General features: G+C 40.2%; 1 protein-coding gene across 1 annotated transcript in view; it reads right to left on the bottom strand.

Annotated features, from left to right (window-relative positions):
* lilli (AF4/FMR2 family member lilliputian) overlaps positions 1 to 22,495 on the bottom strand; it is a 203,226-nt gene extending 180,731 nt beyond the window's left edge. The window contains exon 1 of the mRNA XM_046632594.2: positions 20,069 to 22,495. Within this exon, the coding sequence (XP_046488550.1) occupies positions 20,069 to 20,130 (62 nt within the window). The 5' untranslated portion in view covers positions 20,131 to 22,495. The remainder of the gene's footprint in view (positions 1 to 20,068) is intronic.
* Between the last annotated feature and the right edge of the window lie 221 nt (positions 22,496 to 22,716).

Raw genomic sequence — 22,716 nt, 5'->3', positions numbered from 1 at the left:
CACATAAATAATACTGTAAATTACCCCTATCATAGAATATTATGTTATATCTCTTTATCGCATAATGATAAGGAGCCAGAAAAACCGGACTGCCAGTGTTGCGATTTTTACGTAGCAATCTGACTTATAGTGCGATAAAAGCATGACGTATTCATCCATCCATCGATCCGTCCATCCATCCATCCATGGACCCACCTATCTATCTATCTACTTATATATATCTCTTATATATGTATCTCTTTATCTATCCATCCGTACTATATTTAGTAAGATGTTTACCGCGGGTTTATTGACCCCCTTGTCTGGCAGCGTGCGAACATGTCACCTTGAGGGCAGCAACTTATACCGGGATCTCGCTTGCCTCAGTGGAGAATCTCTCGTACGCCATTACAGAAATACGGCAAGGCTACAGCTGTCAAAGGGGGATACCGATGCTGCGTCGAAATCTGCAGGATCTTTAAAAGGTTTGACGATTTTTCAAGGGGGAAACCGCAAACAACAACAACTACAACGACAACGACGCGGAATATTGCATTTATCTGGATGCGTGAGAAGAATGGGGGAAAAAAAAAAAAAAATGATAGGTAGGTAGAGCTAAAAAAAAGTTTCAACGCATTAATCTACTTGACACTCACATCTAAGCTACGATACCTGATTCCTTCGATTGATTTTTAATTTTTCTCAACAATTCCAACGACTTCTGTATACACTGTAGTTTTACAAGTCACGACAAAATATATCGTAATGATGGATAGTCGACCGTACATGTGTCAATGGCGTTTATTTTCAACCCGTAATAACTTCCGGCAGCTAATTGGAAAACCTTGAAAATCGTGCCGGATTCAACCCGGTATAGCTCTTTAGTACAGAGTACTAACTGATGTTACCAATGCCCAGTTATTACCAATCAGTATGAAATAATCTTTGTCCGATAAGCGTTAATTTCGTTTGCACCTTCCGAATTACGATATAATCAATAAGAAGTCGACGCGATACTGATTCAACGACCACTTTTATTCATCTCGACTGTATGAAATTCGTTTCGATAGATTGTGAAGATAAGACGATTTGGAAAAATATTCAATTATTACGAAACTTGAGTATTAAATTTAAGCAATGCATTTTTTAAAAAGTGCATCTGAAGCGTATCTTTCAAAATTGTACCATCTTGTATAAAAAAAATTGTAAAGTTGCGAAGATCATATAATTTCGAATAGATTCAATCGTTAAGAATATCGGAGAAATCACATTATTCTATCGCGTTGTCATATTATGATTTACGCTAATATCCAATAACTCGTTTTAGTCGTTAACGATTAATTTTCTCTACAAATCACCTTGACGTAAATTTTTTCTTGACCTTGTTATAGTCTTAAAAAAAAAACAAAAAAAAAAATAATAAAACTGTTTTCGGTTGTTATTAAGAAGATCTTTACCGCCGTTCAAAACCTCCAAAAACAGATTCGATTTACGAGTAAATGAGCTGCGAGTCATTGGTATTGAAAAACCGATACATCAGGTGGACGTATTTGAGGTTAAACAACGATAGAACAATTCGGTTTCCTTCTCGCGCATAATATCAATTAAAATACGTTTATCGTATTTCGTTTAACGGCCTGGATATATTCTTTTGAATTCTACCGATAACCAACGCATAATACTTGACCTAACCCAGCCAGAGTATTTGAATAAATGACAATTTTAAACAAGAATACCTATTCCTTGCAAATGTTTCTACAATTTCGAAAGGTAAACACACACACGCCTATATTATATTTGCTGCATAATTAATCAGACGCCGGGAAGATGCAAGGAAATGCATAGGGATAGATTTTTGAAAAATTCGCGTCCGTCCCCTTACAATAGGAGGGAGAGAGAGAGAGAGAGAGAGAGAGAGAGAGAGAGGGAGGGGGAGACGGGGTAAGGGATATAGATGCCGAGTCTCCGCTAGTGTTTATGAGGCAATCTAGGCCCAGTCACAACGTAATCTAATCCTCCAAGTGGTTCCTTCGCCGGTGGTGTAATTTAGTACTCGTATTGTGTGCCTTTAGTATTTGCCCTCGTGGTCGATACGGGGAAGCAAGACCCGGTAACCCGGCCATCGTCGAGGGGTAGACAAAGGGGTGGCTAAGGGGGAACTCGGAAGTTGGAACTTGGATCAATGCGGCGCCTTATCAAAGCGCTTCCCGTCGCCTCCTCGCCGCCGTTCGCAGCTTCTTTATATACGTTCCGCGTGTGTGCCTCGATATACGTACGTATACATACCTATATAGGCCCATGCATATGCATATACATTATACATACATCTACGTGTAAATAATTCGCGTTCCCGCTGCTCTCGCGGAGCCCTCGAGGAGATGCCCAAGAAACAGGGAAGGTACGACGGACGGAGAGAGAGAGAGAGAGAGAGAGAGAGAGAGAGAGAGATGATTTTCTTTTCCTCTTTTCTTATCTGCTTATTTTTCATCCCCTATTTTTCTCCCGGTTAACTTATCCGCCGTTCTTTTCTACCGTTAGTGCCGCTGCTGCTTGGTGCACCTTTGCTCAACTACCGGAGTGAATATTAAACGGCATCACCATCCGCCAGTCTTCCTTACTTTCCGAGGCGTCGACTCGTGACCCTGATTAATCTCCTTTACTGCACCTGTTGAGAGTGGTGAATAGCTGGCCGTAAGCGGACGAGCAGACGAGTCAACGCGAAGTCTCGCAGCCTGACGTTTTCAACCTAACACGGTTACACTTTGATTTTGCATATTAGGCTTGCGTCGCGAGTTAAACTAAAGTTCACCCAACGTCGATTGATGTTCTTACTATTGCCATCGTTGTCATTTTTTTTTTGATTTTTTGGATACACCATTACGTGAACATTATTTTCACGAGCATGTGACAGCGCAGCCTTAGAATTTTTCACGCCTGTTTCAAATCTATACGTAATACCTAATAAATCACACGATGCGTGGAAAAAATATTTCATTGTAAAAAAAAAAATCCATTTAGCGCGTTGATAGTAAACGTCAGGAGTGAAAATTATACTCTCGACCGGGTTTTTCTTTCTTCGGCGAAGGAATTCCCCCCTGTTATTACAATTGTTAACGGTGAAAATATAATATAATTTAAAAATGACTGTCTCTTTGTTTGTCTCTGTCCCGTACGCGTTTCTATACCATTCATCCGATTGCGATGAAACTTTGATGTGTTGTTGTGCGTACGCCCGCGAAGGTTTCAGAATAGGTACGAATATTTTACAATAGGTGGCGAGTGAGTCGTTTCAACAAATCAGAGTATTTCATACTATAGTTTAGCGGGAGTTGGTGTGTTTTCAAAAAGACCTTCTTTCTTTGAGTGGCGTTGCAACGAATGCCGGGAACGAAGTCACGGTCAGCAGATATATATATATATGCATAAAACTCAAAGTCTTTCCGACGTATGTTCGTATGTTATAACTCAAGAACGACTGAACCGAATTTGATTCTTTTTTTCTTTTCTGCGAAAAGCTACAACGTCTGACCAGGTTTTACAATGCATTTCGGACTACAACCAGATTGCTAGTTTTGGAGAAGTAGAACGATATTTGTAAGGCAAGTCGGAACGGGATCGCACATTTATGCGAACGCTTACTAAACTCTTACATATAGAGGTTAGGTTAGGTTAGGTTCGGTTTTGGGGTAGGTCACAGATATTATCAGTCTTCATTCAAATATTCCCAACTGTAAGCAAGATTTTTCTTCATCTGAATAGAATTTTCATTTCATCGCATTAAATTTCAATGCGGGCGAAGAACGCGACGGCCTTCTGGTATGTGTATTATATTCTAGATTTGTTTCCGACGATCAATGAATGCCAAAAAAAATTGTGTGTGTGTGTGTGTGTGTGTGTATATATATATATATATATATACACCTGTTCAACTGCGTGCTGCATTGATATTATACATACATAGCTATACTACATATATCGTCGAGAGAAAGCTGAAGCTTCGCTTTGAACACACTTCATTTCTTTATTTTCTCCTCTCTCTCTCTCTCTTTTTTTTTTTTTTTTTTCTTCCAGAATAGAAGATACTCGAGCGTCTAACTTTAGAAGGATCATCACGCGTGTCCAGCTGCACTCAATATTGAGAAACAACATTCGATTCTTTTTTCAACATTTAACGTATAATACAGTAACGAATAGTAACACGGAATTGAGAAGGTTGGAAGAATAAATTTGAATCTATACGTGCGAAAGGAACATGAACGCAAGAAAATTGGATATTTTCATTTATTTCATTCCCGTTAAATCGTCAATTTCACTTTGTACGTAGATGATAAAGGTGAAAAATACCACGTATATAACATCGAGGTTTTTTTGACGTTGTCCTCGACCACCGATTACACTCAAAGAACCACGACTAATGAAACGGTAACGGAACTCTGTGGCATTTTACGTTACTCCTCGCTCACTGACTAACGTCACGTAGCAGCTGTAGTAACGCGGAACTCCGATCTGTGAGAAATTCTCTCGGTTGGTCGGAACCGAAGGAGGAATTCGGTGTTACCGGAATTTAAATAATAAATCTCACATCTCCAGGGGCGGCGAGACGAACGGTAACGATTCTTACGTACGATTTCACCGACGACTTTCAACCGTACATAATTTGTTGGTTTCATTTTATTTTCAACACTGTATTAAAAGATTTGCCGCATGGATTCCACGGTTATCGGGTTTTGGCGATGCGGCAACATTTCAGGGTTATTTTCATTCTGGCAAAAAGGATTCGCTGCGAATTTATAATTCACTGAAATACGATTTAAACCAAAGTTAAAAGGCGAATTCGCATCGGTAACGAATTGTCGGATAATTATTTGGGACTGAATTTACGGCAAAAAGTTACAACTAAATGCGACAGAGAACGAACAGATGTCGAATAAAATCCAAAGTGGTTTTAAAACATTCTGTCGCCTGCAAGGTTGTTACAATTCTCAACTCTTACTCGAACTATACTTTTACTCGAACATTCATCGTACCCGATGTTAACCCAAATTTTGTGCTGTTTTAATGAAACGGCGCAATCTTGACATTTTTCAACACGTTGACGGTAAAACATCCGTCGATACTTGTAGTTGTCGTATTGAAAGTTGCGTGCTTTTGTCAAATTTGCACGCGATCGGCATACTTCAGAGAATCGACTAACGCAAGTTTACCTCCAACTAAACCAAATAAATAAATAAACATCAAGATTCGCTAAATCGGACTCCTCCATGTCGCTTAAACGATAATTAAACAAAAAATCAACGGAATTTAGAAAATGTTATTCAACAAAATATTGAACACATACCAGAAATCGATAATCAATATTACGATTAATCGTAAGTTCGTTTGACGTTTTTCAAACGCCTGAAATATTTGACAGTTAAATATTACTTATTGTTACGGGTACAGACAGTTATTGTAAAATATATTTGCTTTTATAGTATTTGTATACTGCATAAAGATACGAGTATGGTGCGAAAACGGCAAGGCGTAATCCTTGCACACATGTATGCCTACGCCGCGTTGAGTATACATCGGTATACTGTACACGTATATTCTTATCCAACACACGGACAGAGGGAACGTCGCAGAGCGAAGAATAAAATCACGAATGCTGAGGCAGGGTCGATGTATGCAGGCCTTGATTCAAATAAGTAGCCACCGTGTCCAAGCACAGCGCCTTTGGTAGCCAGTCGGCGATTCCATCGCGGAATAAAATAAATCCGACGATCTTAGCCGCCGTCCTACACAAACATCTGCAATTATTGCAGGATTATTTTTATTATTTATATTATTATTATTTATTTTCTCTTTTCTTTTTCTTAACATCACGACTCTCTCCACGTTCCGCTGCAAAAATTGCTGAATTTCATTGAAAATAACGGCGTCGTACGCCATAAGTAACGTTACCTTTCGGTAAGGTTGTTCACCCATAACGTATAACGTGCGAAGTCCTATGCTTGTAAAATCTCACATTCGGAAGTCATCAAATCTGTATAAACTCCAGTTACCGTTCGACCGCTTACACGTTGTACGTCCTTGATGAAACTCCTCGCAACTCTCTAACAGCGACTGAAAGTTTCCAAACAGAGCAGGAGCTCTGGTTAACCCGTGGTTACTTGTACGCGGTAGTCGGCAGAGGCAACAGAGCACATACCTACTGTAAGGAGTAATGGAATCGGTCGAGTTACGCGGAAACGATCAAGAAATCAAGCATCGCATCTCTGCCACCTTATACGAGTACTTATACAGCTGCTACGTTTCGGCGAACAATGAAAATGGCTATTCAACAAGTAGATTTAGGTTCTCTGTGTACCAAGTCAATGGTTTAGGTATTTACCTGACAAGAGATTCGCTGGGATTAGCTTCGCAAGAGGAGGAAGAAGGAAGAGAAAGCAAGCATGCGCAAGATAAGAAAGCAATCATATTTGGAATCGATCGGATTTTTACTTCACGTTCGTTCTCTTTTTCACATATAGCTCCGAAAAGTGATAAACTTTTACCTGTACCCGTATCCTGTATACGTATCCAATGTTTGCAAGCCCCGCACGCCATCCACTAACTTTTAAGGGGGTTTAACATGCATCTACCATGTGTAAAACCATATGCACGATGAATTTTTGATAAAAAAAACATCTTACATCAACAAAAAAATGATCGAAATTCAACCTGTTTGTATCTTTCCTTGTTTTATAAAAGGTGTATACTATATCACGTATAGTATAGCCCCTTCGGGGATGTTAAGATGTTAGAAATTTGAAAGCGCCATGAGATCTCGGTGCGTTAAAAACATGGTAACAAAACGAAAAAGGAAGACCAAATAAAAAAAGTAATGACTGTCATTCTGCATCTAAACTGCACTTAACGTAACCTTTGATTCATTGCTGTAACAAGCTCGATAAAAGATATCAATAACAAATATTTGCACAAGAGCAATTTGATTTTTTTTTTCGAATGAACTCATATCGCAGGTTGCAGGTGACCAATTTTCAATTTTATTATTATACTTGGGTGATAATCGAGCTGGGCGAACGCTAACACCGGCACCAAAAGATCGCTCTGAAGCAAACATTCCCCGAACTCGCTCTCTCTCTCTCCCTGACCTACAAGCGAGATAAAATGTCGTATAAAACTACGTCTAGAAGTAAAATTTGACAAATTTCCTTTGTACATCTAACGAAGGTTCGTCACATTACAGGATGGACGGCGTGTAGAGTAAGCGTATAAGAATCGGGTTAGAATTTCCGTAGATACAGACCGACCAGAGTTACCTAAACGACCAAAGTTGACCTATTCTTCGGAAATATTTTTCACCACGATGAAAATAACGAAGATCGTTGACAAAAAGGGATTACGTACAAAGACTGCGATTCTTCGTTGGCGGCACTGCGAACAGCAGGTGACGGGAGGAGCGAAGCAGCAATTCGACCGCGACCGTAGGTGTATATAGTTATACGTCTAGCAGCGAGCAGTAGAAATCGCTGGGTGAAAGTGTTGGCTAGAAGCTGGCCCAGGCCATGCCGTGACATGCCACGCTGTAGAATGATACCCAACGAGAATATGTAAGAAGCCGCGTATAGGTAGGTGTACCCACGTCTGTAAGCACTCAAGGATCTGCCGTCGTAAGACGAAGATGATCGTGACTTGCAAAAACGATCGTCAAACGAGACATTTTCGCAGCGCGGCATACAGCTGTGGTAACATTGATGAACAGCGAAGATCGTCGGGCGAGAAAACGGAAAAACAAGACGAACGATAAAAAGATGAATTCAAGCCATTTTAACGCACGCTCGTTAAATAATTGCCCTCGCATCGAAAGTTCTCCCTGATAAGAAGTCATTTGAGCACCTGTGTATACATATACACATATATATATATGCGTGTGCGCACGTACATACATCGAGTCATGAATCATACGCGTAGGAATTTAATCAAAATAATCAATCGCTTATTCTTATTCCTGTTTTCTATATGTATGTATTTTAATTGAACAAGTAGCGCTATCCTTGGAAAACAAAAGGATGGTAATGGAATCGAAAGAGAAGAGAAGAAAGAGTTAAAAACAGTAAACTTTCGGGCACGACATACGTGCGCGTCTGTACAGCGATAGTTCAACTATTAATTAAAGTTACAAAATTGATGGTATTGTCAGTTTATCGCCGATCTTCGTGTCAATAAAAGCCGTACTGTTGATATAGGTATAATTGTGAATTGTCGAGTAGGGTAGGTATACGTTACAAAGTGTGTATAGCAGCCCGGCTGTCGGCGTAACATAAGCCGGATATATCTTGATTACTACGTGCTCCGTTGTCCGGGCAATTAACAACTGGTGTTGTTATAACTCGTAGAATAGGATGAGAGCTTCTCGTCCGGTGAGTTCTACCTTGTACATAATGGCTGAATCTTGCGACAACCGGGCGTATAAATAATTTGTAAGTCAAAGGTGAAAGATGCCGAAGCTTGCAATTAGAACGTAAGAAAGCCTGTGTCAGGTGCCGACCGAACTCAATGTTGCAGATTTATTTTAAACCGCAATATCAAATTCGAAAGTGAAACGGACGTTTTTCATTTGTGATAAAATCAATACGTGGCGTGTTAAAATAAATTGTTAATCCGTTAAACCACGTAAACTCCTTTCTATTTCATTTTATTTTCGGTTGATTATAGCTACGTATACTAAAAAAAGTTCGTGTGACTACCTCGACTGAGAATCATTAATACGACATGTATAACATTAACAAATCCGTGTATAATTCGACGCTTGATCGGATTTAACGCGTATACGCGCGTGAATATTATATTTATTTATCCCACGAGTGCGTTTACTCTTCGATGTTTAATCGACGTGACCGTTAAGCGTAACTGTAACCGAAACGAGTGCAATCCTATACTCGATACAGTTATACTAAATCTTAAAAGTGCGCTATAGGTGGTTATAGACGTGTTATATATTCTACGCAGAAGTGCAATGACGACGAGATGCGCGCAAAGTATCGCTAAACGAGTAGTAGAAGTGGTTGAAGTACGCTAGTTCGCCACGTTTACTTTTTCTCGGAGCTTCTCACCTGCCCGGCTGTTTCTCACTGTCAGTTTCTAGAAAACATCTAATCCAGCCTAGCTGGATACACGATACCATTGTTTGATCATTCTTTTACTGCAGTATCAAAGTTAACACTGCGTGTTTATATAATGCATGGAATATAAATAACGGATCAGAAAAAACAACAAAGTTGTAGGTTAAGGTTGACGTGCAGAGTTTGTGCCAATTTCGTTTTCTGTTGTAGGTATTGTAAGTTTGTATCATATACGTACATACGTGTAAACCTTATCGTAACATTTTTCGATCGTTGAGTTAAAAAAGTAGAAGGTAAAGAACAGAGGGAAACATTTTTTTTTTTTCTAATACGCAGAATTAAAGATTGAAGATTAAAGAATATCATTTACTTCTTGCTCTCCGTTCAAGATTTCCATATTCTTTTGAAAAAGCGATTTACGTACATTATTATACGCATAAAATTGAAACTGCAATCTCAGGACGTCAAATCAGGTTTCTGGTGGTAGGTATATGACAAGCTGAGTGAAAAAAAAAAAGTTGCGAAAAGAAGAAACTTTCAAATCGACGGGTTTTCTATCAACATAGAGAAACGGGATTTCTAGTATAGAAACGTGTAAATACGCGAAGTGGTTAATAGCTATAGTGGATTATGTCCACGTGCGCATGGATGTGTGCAGTGTGCAGGAAAAGAAGTTGATTGTGAACCGGACCTTTCACGCGCTTTTCAATTCAATGGGGATATAAACGTAGGTTATAGGGGACCCGTACCGATCTCGTGGCCCTTAATCCGAAGGCGAAGCTGTTTTATTCATTGCGTTTTTTTTTTTTTTTTTGCAAAAATTTGAACACACCGTATTTATTGTACATTTTTAAATCCAATTCCGAGTACGCTTTCCGTTCGTCGGCATTGAAAATATACGCGAATGCACGTGTTTGGAAAAACTTGCAAAAACTCATTCATGTTCGTATAGAGAAATATACAGCTGTGGTAATAATAACAACATGCAGCTACGTATACACGTCAGGGTTAACCTGAGTTGAATGACCCTTCTTTGATTGTTGCTAATAACAATCAGTAGGACTTTGATGCATGCGGCTATGTAAGTTTGTGATCGCAATTGTCTAGGCTTGCGGAGAATATTTTTGTTCGATACTTGTTCGCATGTATAATTGTTTAAATATTTCACCGTTGTATTCCAATCCGCAAAAAGACCGCATTTCTTTGTGAACCTGAGGCGTTAATTTTACACGTTTGTTTCAACGGTTGTTATTTGGCTGGATTCAATCACGTTATTCAAAGAGCCTACTTGATAAATTTGGCATGTTAAACTGATAAAGAATAATCGACATTAACATAAGCTCTTGGAAAAACACCGAAGGACGAAGTTTCGAACCTTAAACAGGTTCTGTTCGTACTTTTTAACGATAAAAAGTTATTATCTCTAAATCAACGGTGATTTTAGTAACAAGTGTAAAAGAGAACTCCGTTAATGATATTCAAAAATTTTTATTGCTCCTCGCGGAAATTCAATGTTGTAATGTTTGGGTAGAAAGCTGAAGTTACGCGAATAATATAAACGAGTATAAAAAGTAATAAGAAAAAAGTACGTGGATAATTGTTCGTCTCAACGAGATTTAAACTCTTCAACTTAAGAGATGAGAAGAGATCCATCGAGTAATTCGATTAACAAGAGAATTACTCGCCAAATCATTTTTTGATTTTTTTTTTTTAAAGTAAATGATCGAGTTCAAAACTAATTGTGACAGAAGAGGAGTATTTTTTACTCTATTTCGTGCAAATAGACCATTCAATGTACCTACGCATTTTTTCATCATTCATAAAATTCAAATGAACTCCCAGTGTTGAGTTTTAAAAGCCACGTTTATTTTTATACTTAAGGTTTTATAATACAACTATTGTAATTTCTTATTTTTTCTACAAATAGTCGTCTAATATTGTTATCGGCAGGTGAATCGGCTCGATATTGTCGACAAGAAATCATCTACCTAACCGTTACCTAGGCAAAGGAATATGTGCTACATCACGAGGTTGAATTCAGTTACATTATAATTTACGATTAACGGAACGATGATGAAAAAATATAATTGAAAAGACACCTCAGCTTTTCATTACCGAATAAGTATTGAAGATGATTAGGTCCTTTTTTAATTCTCGTTAAAAATGATGATTACAAAAGATATGAATAAACGAATCTCGCTATTTTTGATAAACAATGTATATACGGATATACTTTAGCATGGTTGTGACATCTGCATGCAATACTTTTTGTCAACCTGTTGTATCTGCTTCAACTTTGTTTGAAATAAAAAAAAAAAAATGTAGGCCCAAATCATTTTTCTCTAAACTATTAAAATATGGATGATCAAAATTTCGTAAGACATCAAGTATAATAAAAAATTTGAAAATTCTTTCTTTTATTACGAATTTGTTAATAATAACAAATATAAAGTCGTCCTTATTTAGGGCTCGGACGAATTTCTTATCGTTCACCCCCCAAATCGGTTCCAAATAAATAAACAAGTCCCTAGTTTTTTGAAGATGTTTATCCCAACTCTTACCCCTGCCTGTAAGAGGGTGGATTTCTCTATTAAAAATACACGTGTTTCGACTACATTCTCAGATATATTTTATCGTAAGAGTAATGATTTTCAAAAAAATCTACAACTGCGAGATTTCAGTGGGCATTGGTGCTACTATTTGATAAAAAATTCACACCGTCCTACCAGGTAATCTAGACGAATTGCATACCCTCTAAATCTGAGTTTTTTCCATTTAGTGGGTGAGCAATTCGTCTAGATTGCCTGGTACGACGGTGTGAATTTTTTATCAAATAGTAGCACCAATGCCCGCTGAAATCTCGCAGTTGTAGATTTTTTTGAAAATTATTACTCTCGCAATAAAATAATGTACTGAGAATATAGCCCAAGAAGTATATTTTAACACTTTACGGCACAGCGTCTCATACAAGACACCTTTTTTCAATCGGTTGTTGAAAATGTACATTAAATTTTTGAGATATCGCTGTAATTTTTCTTTTTTTGTGTTGAAAATGATTGTTTTTACAGAATAAATCTAATGTGGGAAGGTTACGGGGACTAGAAAAGGGGAACTCGGTATTCGCGGGTTTTCGAGGTCGCTGAAAATGAATCCAACATCGGTATTTCAAAATTCAAGATATCGAATCCAATATGGCGGACTGAAAATCTAGAAATTGATCCTATTCGCTCGCAATTTGTCACTCGGGGATTTTCTGTGTCGATGAAACCGTATTTCGTGTCCCAAATAACCCCCGAGTGTTTTTTCGAACCATTCCGATCACTTTCACATTTTCAATCCGGCACATTAGTAATAAATTATTTGAAGCCGATTTGGGGAGGCAAATGATAAAAAAATTCGACCGAGCCCTAAATAAGGAGCCACCCTAGTACACAAATGCAGCGTTATATTAACGTTTGAAAAAACTTCATCGTCTCGTTAAACGAACGTAGCTGACGATGAATAACGTTAAGCCTCCTTAAGCCTCCTTAAGCCGAAGCCGAATTCAAGTTGAATAGCCGTTCCCTGTGTATGAAAGACATGTAATGTAATTCATTCGACGATTCATTTGTCAGAAGGAAATTTGATTATGTGATTAAAAACGTCGATCCCGAAGTCACCTAATGCGATTAGAGGATACCGAATTGCTTCAGTACAGAGTTCGCGGATAGGAGAAATTTGTCGTCGAAAAATTCCGCACGTTCCCCACCTTTTCCTTTTCACAGCTGTCGTTGCTGCGCGTCTTTAAACGTAATTTGACCCCGAAAGTTCACCGACATTTTCCCGCGCATCGCATGCGTACGTACATCCATACACGTAAGCGTTGCATACGTACGCGGGTGCGTGCGTGTTGCTCACACGTGTACACATAGGCGGTAAGCTACTGCGAAATTGACGCCAATTTATTCTTTTATGTGCATATTTATACATGCACGACGGAGGGGGGAAACCCGCAAAGAGCCGCAGCACGCGAGGAATACTTTCTCGGAACGCGTGCGATCTTGAGAATGATAGAAGAAGCGAAGCGCGGCGCAGGTTCATTGTGAGAAACTGCATGGTGCGTGCGTCAAATTTTACCCAGTCGTTGACCGATCTGAACGAATCGCGAGGCTGATTTTCTAACGTTGACGTAACGAAACGTCAGAGGAAAAAATCGCCATTGTGCAATTTCGGAATGACTTTTTTGAAAAGTTGACTTTTCGAAATACATGTATGAGTATGTTCTGTTCGTCGTGGTTTACTAAAATTCAAACATCCCTAAATGCGCGAAGAATTTTGCCTAAACATATACTTAGAAACTGGATATTAAACTCTTGAAGAGAATAAATAAAAATCATTGAAACAACGGATGGAACGTCAATGGTTAATTTACTCTGCAACTCGCGCATCTCTTCTTTTCTCCACGTATGTAAAACTCAACGTCCGTATATTCGCTTATAGCTCCAGAACAGGGATGGACGGCCTCTAAGTACATTTGCACTTAAAAGACTCGCGATCAGTATCAAGTCCCGTCGTACTTCGTACTTTGTGAAGTACAAGATACTAAGTACAGATTTATTTCGTACTTTTTGAAATAGAAAATACCAAGTACGAATGTACTTTGTATTTTGTGAAATAGGAAATACTAATTAAAGTTTTATCGTTCATGTAACGTATTGTGCTAAATCAGCATTTTGTGACATTCTTAAGTACCTGAAAAATATTTTCTGTGAAAACGTTACAGTTGCAACGTCAATTTTTGGGAAAGAATTTATTTATTTTCCGAAAAATATAACGGTAAAAACAAGGATACGAAAATGAAATAATAATAATAATGAAGTAGAATTTTAGCTCAGAGAAAAAGACAATATTGTCTTGTTTATTTAAATAATATTCGGATTATTCAAATCATATCAAATATCACATAATTCAGCCTATTTTTCGATTTATGTAATCACAGCATTGTCAAGTACTAAACTGTACATACCTCAATACTGTAGTATTTGGTAATCATCAGAAATATAAATACAAAGTACATTGGTACTTGGTACCGATTGCATTTCTCAGTAAAAAATCCATCTGTACTGGGTAATTGATAATTTGATCAGTACTAAGTAATTTAGTACCTCGGTACTTCGGACTTGAAAAGTATACAAACATACCTATCCCTGCTCCAGAACTACCCAATCGATTATGGTTATTTTTTTATGCCGATAGCTACAACGTCTGGCCTAGAAGGCTATATTTCATTACAACCAGATCAATATTTTTCGAGATGTAACGACATTTGTAAGCCATTTCGTAAGGGGATCGATCGGTCGCTTGATGGCGAACGATGACCAACGTATCGGAGATCGAGGAAAGTTGTGCTCGAGAATTTTCAATGTCTCGAAGAGCTCTGGAAAAAAGTTCCCTACAGCATATATCGCTATGTCCAATAGTTTCGGGACAAGAAGCATCTGTAAATATTCGCGGGCTGCTAATTCGCGCGTGTAACGCTGGATTCCGTCTCTCTTGCACTTGCGGTAAACAGCACGCGGAAGTTTGCACGTTCGGTGCATGCGGTGTAAGCTGCAGCTGAGCCGCGCAGCCTGGCAAAGCCATTTAATGCCGGGACTGTGTGTACAGAAATATCTCCACATTGAGTGTGTAGGCGTGTGTAGCGTACACCTACAGGTCATAATACCTCCTCGCGAAAGTGTTCGAGTCGCATATTATACACTTGCTTTATACTTTCATTTCTGCGATACGGAAAGTTCGTAGCGGGTATTAAATATGTCGGGGTCGCTTTTTTATTTCTTCTTTTCTTTTTTCTTTTTTTTTGTTTTGTTTTTATTTTTGTTAATTTATTCTTTTTAATTTAATAACGCAGCTGAAATATTTCAATGCTTACATCGAAAGCAGACCATTTGTTTGTTGACTTCATTTTCTTCACTCGTCTCTTTTATCAGCGTACGTGTCCGAGTCTGTTTCAGCAAAGGTTTTAACATAATTATTTACAGACGACGTATTGTTCAGTACGATAGATTTGTGAAAAAAAAAGAGAAAAAATACAGTAGCGAACAATTTCGAAGAGATCAAATTATCCCGTAATTATGTTTTATTCTGACCAATGAATAAGCCGAGGGAATAAATTTGGCTCAAATCAAAGGAACGAAACTGCAACTTGTTCATCAATTTTCTATTACTAACCGCTTTCCAAGCTATTGTTTCAAAAATACTCTACATACACTTTCCAACGCGCGCGTAATGATTAATTGACCTTCTGATACTTTCATAAGAATATAAAACCACCAAATTCACACAGCGATCGTTACATGTAAAAAGCTTTCAGCAATTAATATAATCTAGCCACATGCACAGAGCTGTAAGAAATGGCATAAAAATTCTATGTGACATCGATAAACCTCGTCCATTATTATTGTTACTGAGCCATCAACTTTGTTACGACATAGGGTTAATAAAAAGATCGCCCAGGCCTAACTCTTTCATCTCATCAACAATCTGACGACTTTATATATGTGTTGTATATACATATATAGTTGTTAAATTGTTGACGAGATGAAAAACTTCTCGTTCCAATTCTCTCCCCTTGTTCTATCCGATGTTGTCTATCAAACATACCACCTAACGGTTTTCCGCTTTTTCCCCCTTCGTTTTTCAGCAGATATCTATCACGTACCTACAACCCAAGTAGGTGTGCATTTGATTGTTTTTTTTTTTTTTTTAGCACAAAATATCTGTCGGTCATTTCCATTGCCGAGAATAATTTAACCGTTGAAAAAATTCATCGCAATCGGTGGTTTAGGGTTTGAGTACATTACAAGCCTGCGGATGAAATTTGTTATATACAAACGTCGTCGCTTAATGTGCGAATTGATTCTGCGACGGTTCATCCCCAGTGGCGATTTGGGCCACTGCAGTGCCGCACCCTTTAACCAATCAATCAGACCGCCCGCCCGGCCCTGGCGAACAATAATCTCCTTTTTTCGCTTTTATTGTTGAGAAATTGGCACGAGTGTAATTGACGTCGGATATATGAACATTGCAGTGCAATTTTTAGCTACCAGTAATTGCAGAACCTGCGTAACAATTTATAGCGAACAATAAATACAAAAAAGTACACCGTTGAAAGATTTTGTTATTACGATTATTATTTCTTCACGAGAGCTAAAAGTTGTGAAATTACGTAAGATGGATTTCGGTGAAATAAGTGCCTTTATCATTTTTTCATCTACGTAATTTGAGATTCCGAAAACTTTTCAGCGATATGTAACTATTACCAATCTCCTGCAAGTATGTATAACAGAAATCGAGAAAGAAATTCAAAAATCTAATACATACGTGTAACTTGAATGTGATTCCTCGGTGGGACTCGGTGTAAAAAGCCGGATTCCGACTCCCGCCTAATACGCAAACTCCGAAGCATATTTAATTGTTTATTTTAGACCATCGTTTCCAAAGCTGTAATTTTGGAAAAGAGCCAACATTGTGAAAATCGGCGACGACGAGTGAAATCTTGTGAAAAAAAAAACTAGACTCGATAGAATAATGATAATGACCTTGAAACGTGTGCTTAATTTTTCAGACATTTCTCGCACCTTTCAGCGATCCAGAATCACCGGAATACTTTAACGAAAACAGCAAGAATATAAGGTCAACATTGCCGTTGATATAATTTGCATATAAATCATTGCATAATTATGATCTGTTGTACGAGCAGTTGAGATTCCACGAAAAATTGTCAAAATCGAAGATATCCACACACACGCGTAAAATTACCATGATCCTTTTCCTTCCGCTTAGAACGACGATGAAAATGTAGGTATGCTGAAGACATTCAACCAACCCAGAGCAACGGTGCAGGTCAAGCAGAAAATGCGGGACTGCCAAACGCCGAGATTGCAACATTCAACCACAAAAAACTACACAATGTTCCATAAATAATTATCCACCACGCGTGTTGAAGGTAATGTTCGTCGAGAAACGGTGCAAAGGACAAAAGATTTTGGTAATTTTGTTTAATTGGAAAGAGTAAAGACCAAAGAATAACTTGTACAATACATAAAATGAGACAACAAAAAAAAAAGACGATAATCACCATTATATTCAACCTAAGATGAAGAAAATTATCACATCTATTTGAAATCGCAAGAACAAAGTTCTTGAAAGACTCTACCGAAAGTTTCTTCCACTCCTCTGAACGAAAGATTTCTCCTCCAGCGACCGAACTTAGTCTACAATATTATATATCCATCAATCTGACGGAGATGGTTGTTTAACATAATCTACACGATTCTATTACGATATTAAAAAAATCTCCTTCGGTAATCTATTTTCAGATCTTTCATGTGGCAACTCTTTATTTATGATAATGTTCTTTTTCCCAACTCGGTATCGTAAGATTCTTTATAAAAAGTTAACGAAAACAGAACTCAACGTATTGCATATGAAACTTTATCAGCTGCAGCACTTTGTTATTCTGAAATAATTAAGTCTGTTTCGTGATAAAAAAAAAAAAAAAATTTTTCCCTGGAGCTGACAATAAAAGCTAGATAATTGTTAATATACACACACGCACACGCACCTTTCATCAACTTAAATATCAATACAAATCGAAGCGTCGATTGTCTCTGCTGCTGCTATGCGTACACTAATTCGCCTCATGTATGTATTATATTAAACTTGGCCTATTTAACCACGTGATCCGCCAATCGCATGGCATCGAGGTAAACAAATATGGCGTCGATTGCGGCGGGGAGCGGAGGAAAGTATCGATCAGTTGCCTTCCCCCCCCCCCCCCCCCCCCCCTTCCCCCGTGCCGTACTCATACACGTATGGAACGTATTATACATATAGCTGTACCTCACAATACATCCACAATATCGTATTTTGCAGACCATGTGCAAAATACGATAAATAAAGCCACGTGCGCATGTTCGCTTTACAAGTTATGTACGAATACTGGTGAATTTTTGTTTTTTTATCGTCAATCAACTACATGGAAACGAATTTTTCGATCAATAAATTTGATCATGCTATAACGAAAATAAGAAGTTATCATAATTTCGTTGTGAGTAAAGAAAAATGGATGCCAATAATAAAATTTTTCAAAGGTATCGGTGATAAACTGTAAACTCCAGCAGAGCGCCCCGGGCGGCGGGAGTTTTAAAAACTGGATTGAGAGAGAAAAACGTGTGGCGGAACCGCGTGACCTTGAGGGGAATCTAGTTTTGCCTGGGGAACGTTTTTAAGCAGATTTTATCCAACGTATAGACATAATATAAATGCAGCTGGGCTTGTATGGGTAGAGAACAGCGACCTTCGTCGTCGCGGGCCGCATGTCAATTTAATAAAGGACGATTTGAAACAACCAATGCATAGGTATGCGTGTATATCGCGTATAATAGGTACACGCGTAATAACCACGCGATTTCTATGTGTGTTTGTTCTTGTTGACGCTTTTTTTTCTTCACTTTGTTGTTGTTACACATTTCTTTTTCTTCGTCCCTGTTCCAGATTACAGTACAGTGTACATGCATAGCTGGCCAAATTCGTAGTAGAACGGTCATTACGCCTTCGCCTCCGTCATCGAGGTTTAGTTCGCGTAACGATAAACCGGGGAGAATTTGCGCGATTCGCGAAGAGGGGAGACGGAGTCGATTCATTTCCTTCGTGAAATATCGTTAAAGGCCAACCGCCGCCGCGAAAGTAGTCGAAGTTGACCTACTATTGCTAAATTCTTGCTGCTCGAACCGGCGTCGTGTTGTAGATACCTGTATAATAATAACAATACCGGCATCCATAACGCTATTTATTAAACAGGTATAACGACGTTTGTGCCGCTTCGAGTAACACCGCGAACGGACGATGCAATCCCTGCTGCTGCTGCTGCTGCTGCTGCTGCTGCTGCATCTTTCCAGCAACGCTCTTCTATCAGTCTATTATAACGTGCAGGGATCACTCGAAGCTACGATGCAACAACGTAGACTTCTTTTCGTTACTCAACGTGCACGCGAGTATTTTTCAGCCTCGGGAAATTAAATGAAAATCTAAGCTTCGTTAAAACAAGTGTCCTCAGAGAATATGAGATTGATTTTTCTTCAGTCTCGAGAGGAAAAAAACCTGGATTATTTATTTTTGTAAAGATTCAAGCTGTCAATTTCCATGAAACGGTAACGTTTTTGATAAATTATGAAGCAGTTTATACTTCACAGTAAGAATACCATAAATTATACGTTACCAGTTTCGACATGCGAAAAACATAAATTACCGAGTAAAAAGCAAACGAACGTGAGGTAAGAAAAAAAAATGAAGTTCGGAAAACCCGCGAGATGCCAAATGTTTGAAATGGACATTTTGCGAATCTCGGTTCGCGGGGACAGTCACACTGGATAAACGGGGCATATTACAAGCTAGACGGTAGTCAAATATTCGAAAGTAACTTCGTGTTCGCGGCCGTAACGCATCCGGTCAGCGCGATACTTTCCTTCGCGAGTTTTGAAGCGAGATACCGCGAAGGTAGTACATACAATATAATTATTACGAGACTACGTAGGCATATTGTGAGAAACGAACGAGCGATTTTTAACGGGACAAATTATACGCCTGCGCTTTGCGTTGTACGTTTGTGCGCGCGGCAGGCATATATAGAAACACAGGAACACACACACAGGCGCAGAAGGAAGTTTGAAACATGTAAACACAGAGTTAAGTATAACGTATCTTTCGCAAAAAGTTTTAATACCTGGTCATGCCCGTGCAGCACGGCCTTGCGAAAGGCTGGCGTAATCGACGGCAACACAACGGGCAGCAACGGTCACGGATTAGCGAGCAGGAGGATAGAAACTACGCGTAATCTCGAAAATTGGATAACCAACTAATTGTAAGATAGGTTTTAGTTGCCGAGCCCGCGGGATGCCGCAGGCCGAAAATACGGGAGAGCGATGTGTGTAAAAACTCACCTTGATAAGGTGCCTTTGAGGAGCGGATTCCTATCGTCATAATATCCCACCGACGAAGACATCTTCAAGTAATCCAAGGAATAGGCACGAAGCACTGTGCACACGCGATGATACGGCACTGCATCACTATTTTAATTCAGGGTATTAGCTTTTCATCCACCGTTACACATATACATATGGTATATACAAGTTCCACCACTGCGCACGTATATATCTCGCGACACGATTTTCTTAACCAACTTCTTTCGCTGTCAACGTGGGCCACTTCTTTTTTCACAACGCATATATCGTACGTCGCGTATGGTACAAGTGGGATATAATTACGGTAGAAGAGGAGTGAAAATCGGAGAATCGTTAAACTCGCAAACTTGCACTTTGTTTATCCGTGATCGTCGTTTTGTTTCACAATTGTTCTTCGCAGCGTCGCACCAACACAACCGTCGCCCCCTGTCAGCGCGGGAAGAATTCAATTTTCGAACCTATAAGTATAACAACAACAGCGAACGCGTATCAATATCGAAACGCATATAACGCGCAACTTCCGAGTCGTGTTGCGTTAGCGTTTTGTTTCGAGTTCGATTCCTCGGTCCGTATACGAGCTCTCACCATTGCCCACGTGACACGAAGCGAGGTAAGTACAAATGTCAGAGTAACGACACGACGATACTGTTTTTCCTTTTTTCATATCCTTTCTTCTTCTGCTTCTTCTCGTTTTGCAAGAAGGAGGGATGTCAACGGGCAAGATTTACTTACCCACGCGTGGGCGCGCGCGCGCATACACACACACACACACACGTAAACACACCCGCGTACACATGCTGAAACGACGCCGCGTGCCTTTACTATGCGACGAATAGAGATATTGTGTGTACTCTTCGAGTAGCCGCAGCTGAGGGTGGGGTAAAGAGAAGGAGGGGAGGGGAAAGTAGAAGGGCCGGGAGGGGGGGGGGGAGGGGTTCGATCGCGGTTAACCGTTAACGACGCGCGCGCCGCGCCGCCTGCAAGCTGAGACGGAGATAGAAAAACGAGGCTACGAAGGTCGGACGTCCCCGAAATTGCGGCGGCACAGTGGGTAATGAAGGAAAATACCGTGTCGACGTTTCCCCTCCCCCTGTCCCGCCGCTGCACCCCTCGACACCCACGCGAAACTGAGATTTCCACGAGCGATGGTTGAACCGAAGATCGTAACAATCGGCTTGAGTCTTGATAGTCCGTGTCTGCTTTGGCTCCGAGTCTCTTTTTTTCGAAACGTCGTAATGGGGAAAACGCTGTGTAATACCGTAACGCGTTCTACTTATCGAAGAAAACGTGTGGCTCTGGAATTCACGACTCGGAATGCGTAAATAACGTACGCGTATTACGCGCGCGTGTGTGCGCGGTACGCGTGTATTCGTGTGTGCAACCTCCGCGAGCAGAGTCGACGGCGCGCGATCACCTCCCTCCGTCGGCAGGAAAGAACGCCAACTTGTCAACGCGACGTTTCGTCTCGGCGATACTCCCGCCCCTCGCCGATCATCGGCGACCTCCTCGACGTTGCTTGGGAGAGCAGCTCTTTTCGACGCCCGTTTATCGTCCACACGCGCTGATTTTCACCTCGGCGATGGGGCGACGGGTCTCTCAGCCGATGTATCCGATGTACAAGCGAGATAGGAGTGTGTCTATATCGTCTACTCGTCGTACCCAAAGTTCGACGATACTTTTTTTTCTCCTCTTTTTTTTGCCCCTTCTCAGCTTTAGGTAGTCTTGTTTGTCAGACGTTGCGATCCGACTCCGTGTGTCTAGGTATGCATGTGCGTATCCGTTTGCACTCGCGACTTTCTAGAACTTGCACGATCTCGAACCGTGACACCGCGAAACCCGAGGGGGGCTGCACACCACGTCCGCACGCGAAGAAGATATATGTATATACATATATTCGAGAGTAACGAAGATGGAGAGAAAGAGAGAGATCAGAGGCTGCCGAGTGAGAGAGAGACACACTGGTTTTTAAACTGTTCCCATCAGAGTCCCCGCGTAATTTTAAACTGCAATCAGTGTTACACGGTCACCGAGTATCGTGCAATATGGAGGTTTCGCGCAGCTCGATGCGGTTTGGATAAGTAGGCAAAACTCATATGTTCTGCGAGCGATTGAGGAAGCGGATCGTTCACCCTATCAACAAGATTCACAACATGCGGATACTCGTTGATCGCTGCAGGCTGCAAAGGCCGATTGATCGGGTCTCGTTGCGCACGTAGCTGCGTACGTCGAACGGGGCATGTCAGTAGTTCGATTCCGAACGAAGGCAGGCGGCCGAGATACGTTTCTCGGTTGCGGAGTATCGAATGTCCGTGACGTGGCCGAGTCAAGGTCGCTTTTTCTCGTCCCTTCAACCCGCCTGCACAATAGATACTTGGCAACGATATCGTCGGGTGTCACGTGCGATATTTAAGCAACAATATTGTCGCGCGTGGACTGCCGTCGCGGGACTGATCGCGGATCGAGCCACAGGTGTCATCCATCGCCGCACGAGAGCGCGCGCGCACCTCGCGCATCACCCCGTGCGCAGTTCGCCAACAGATCACCCGGGGCGATTTTTATTCTTGTCGATCGACACCTCCGGGTGCCAGTGCCTTGGGTGTTGAGGTATCGGGGTTAGATTAGCTTCC

Source organism: Neodiprion pinetum, chromosome 6, assembly GCF_021155775.2.
Source record: "Neodiprion pinetum isolate iyNeoPine1 chromosome 6, iyNeoPine1.2, whole genome shotgun sequence".
In the NCBI taxonomy this organism is placed as follows: domain Eukaryota; kingdom Metazoa; phylum Arthropoda; class Insecta; order Hymenoptera; family Diprionidae; genus Neodiprion; species Neodiprion pinetum.
The sequence above is the reverse complement of the archived record's forward strand: the minus strand, read 5'-3'. Positions and strand labels throughout refer to the sequence as shown.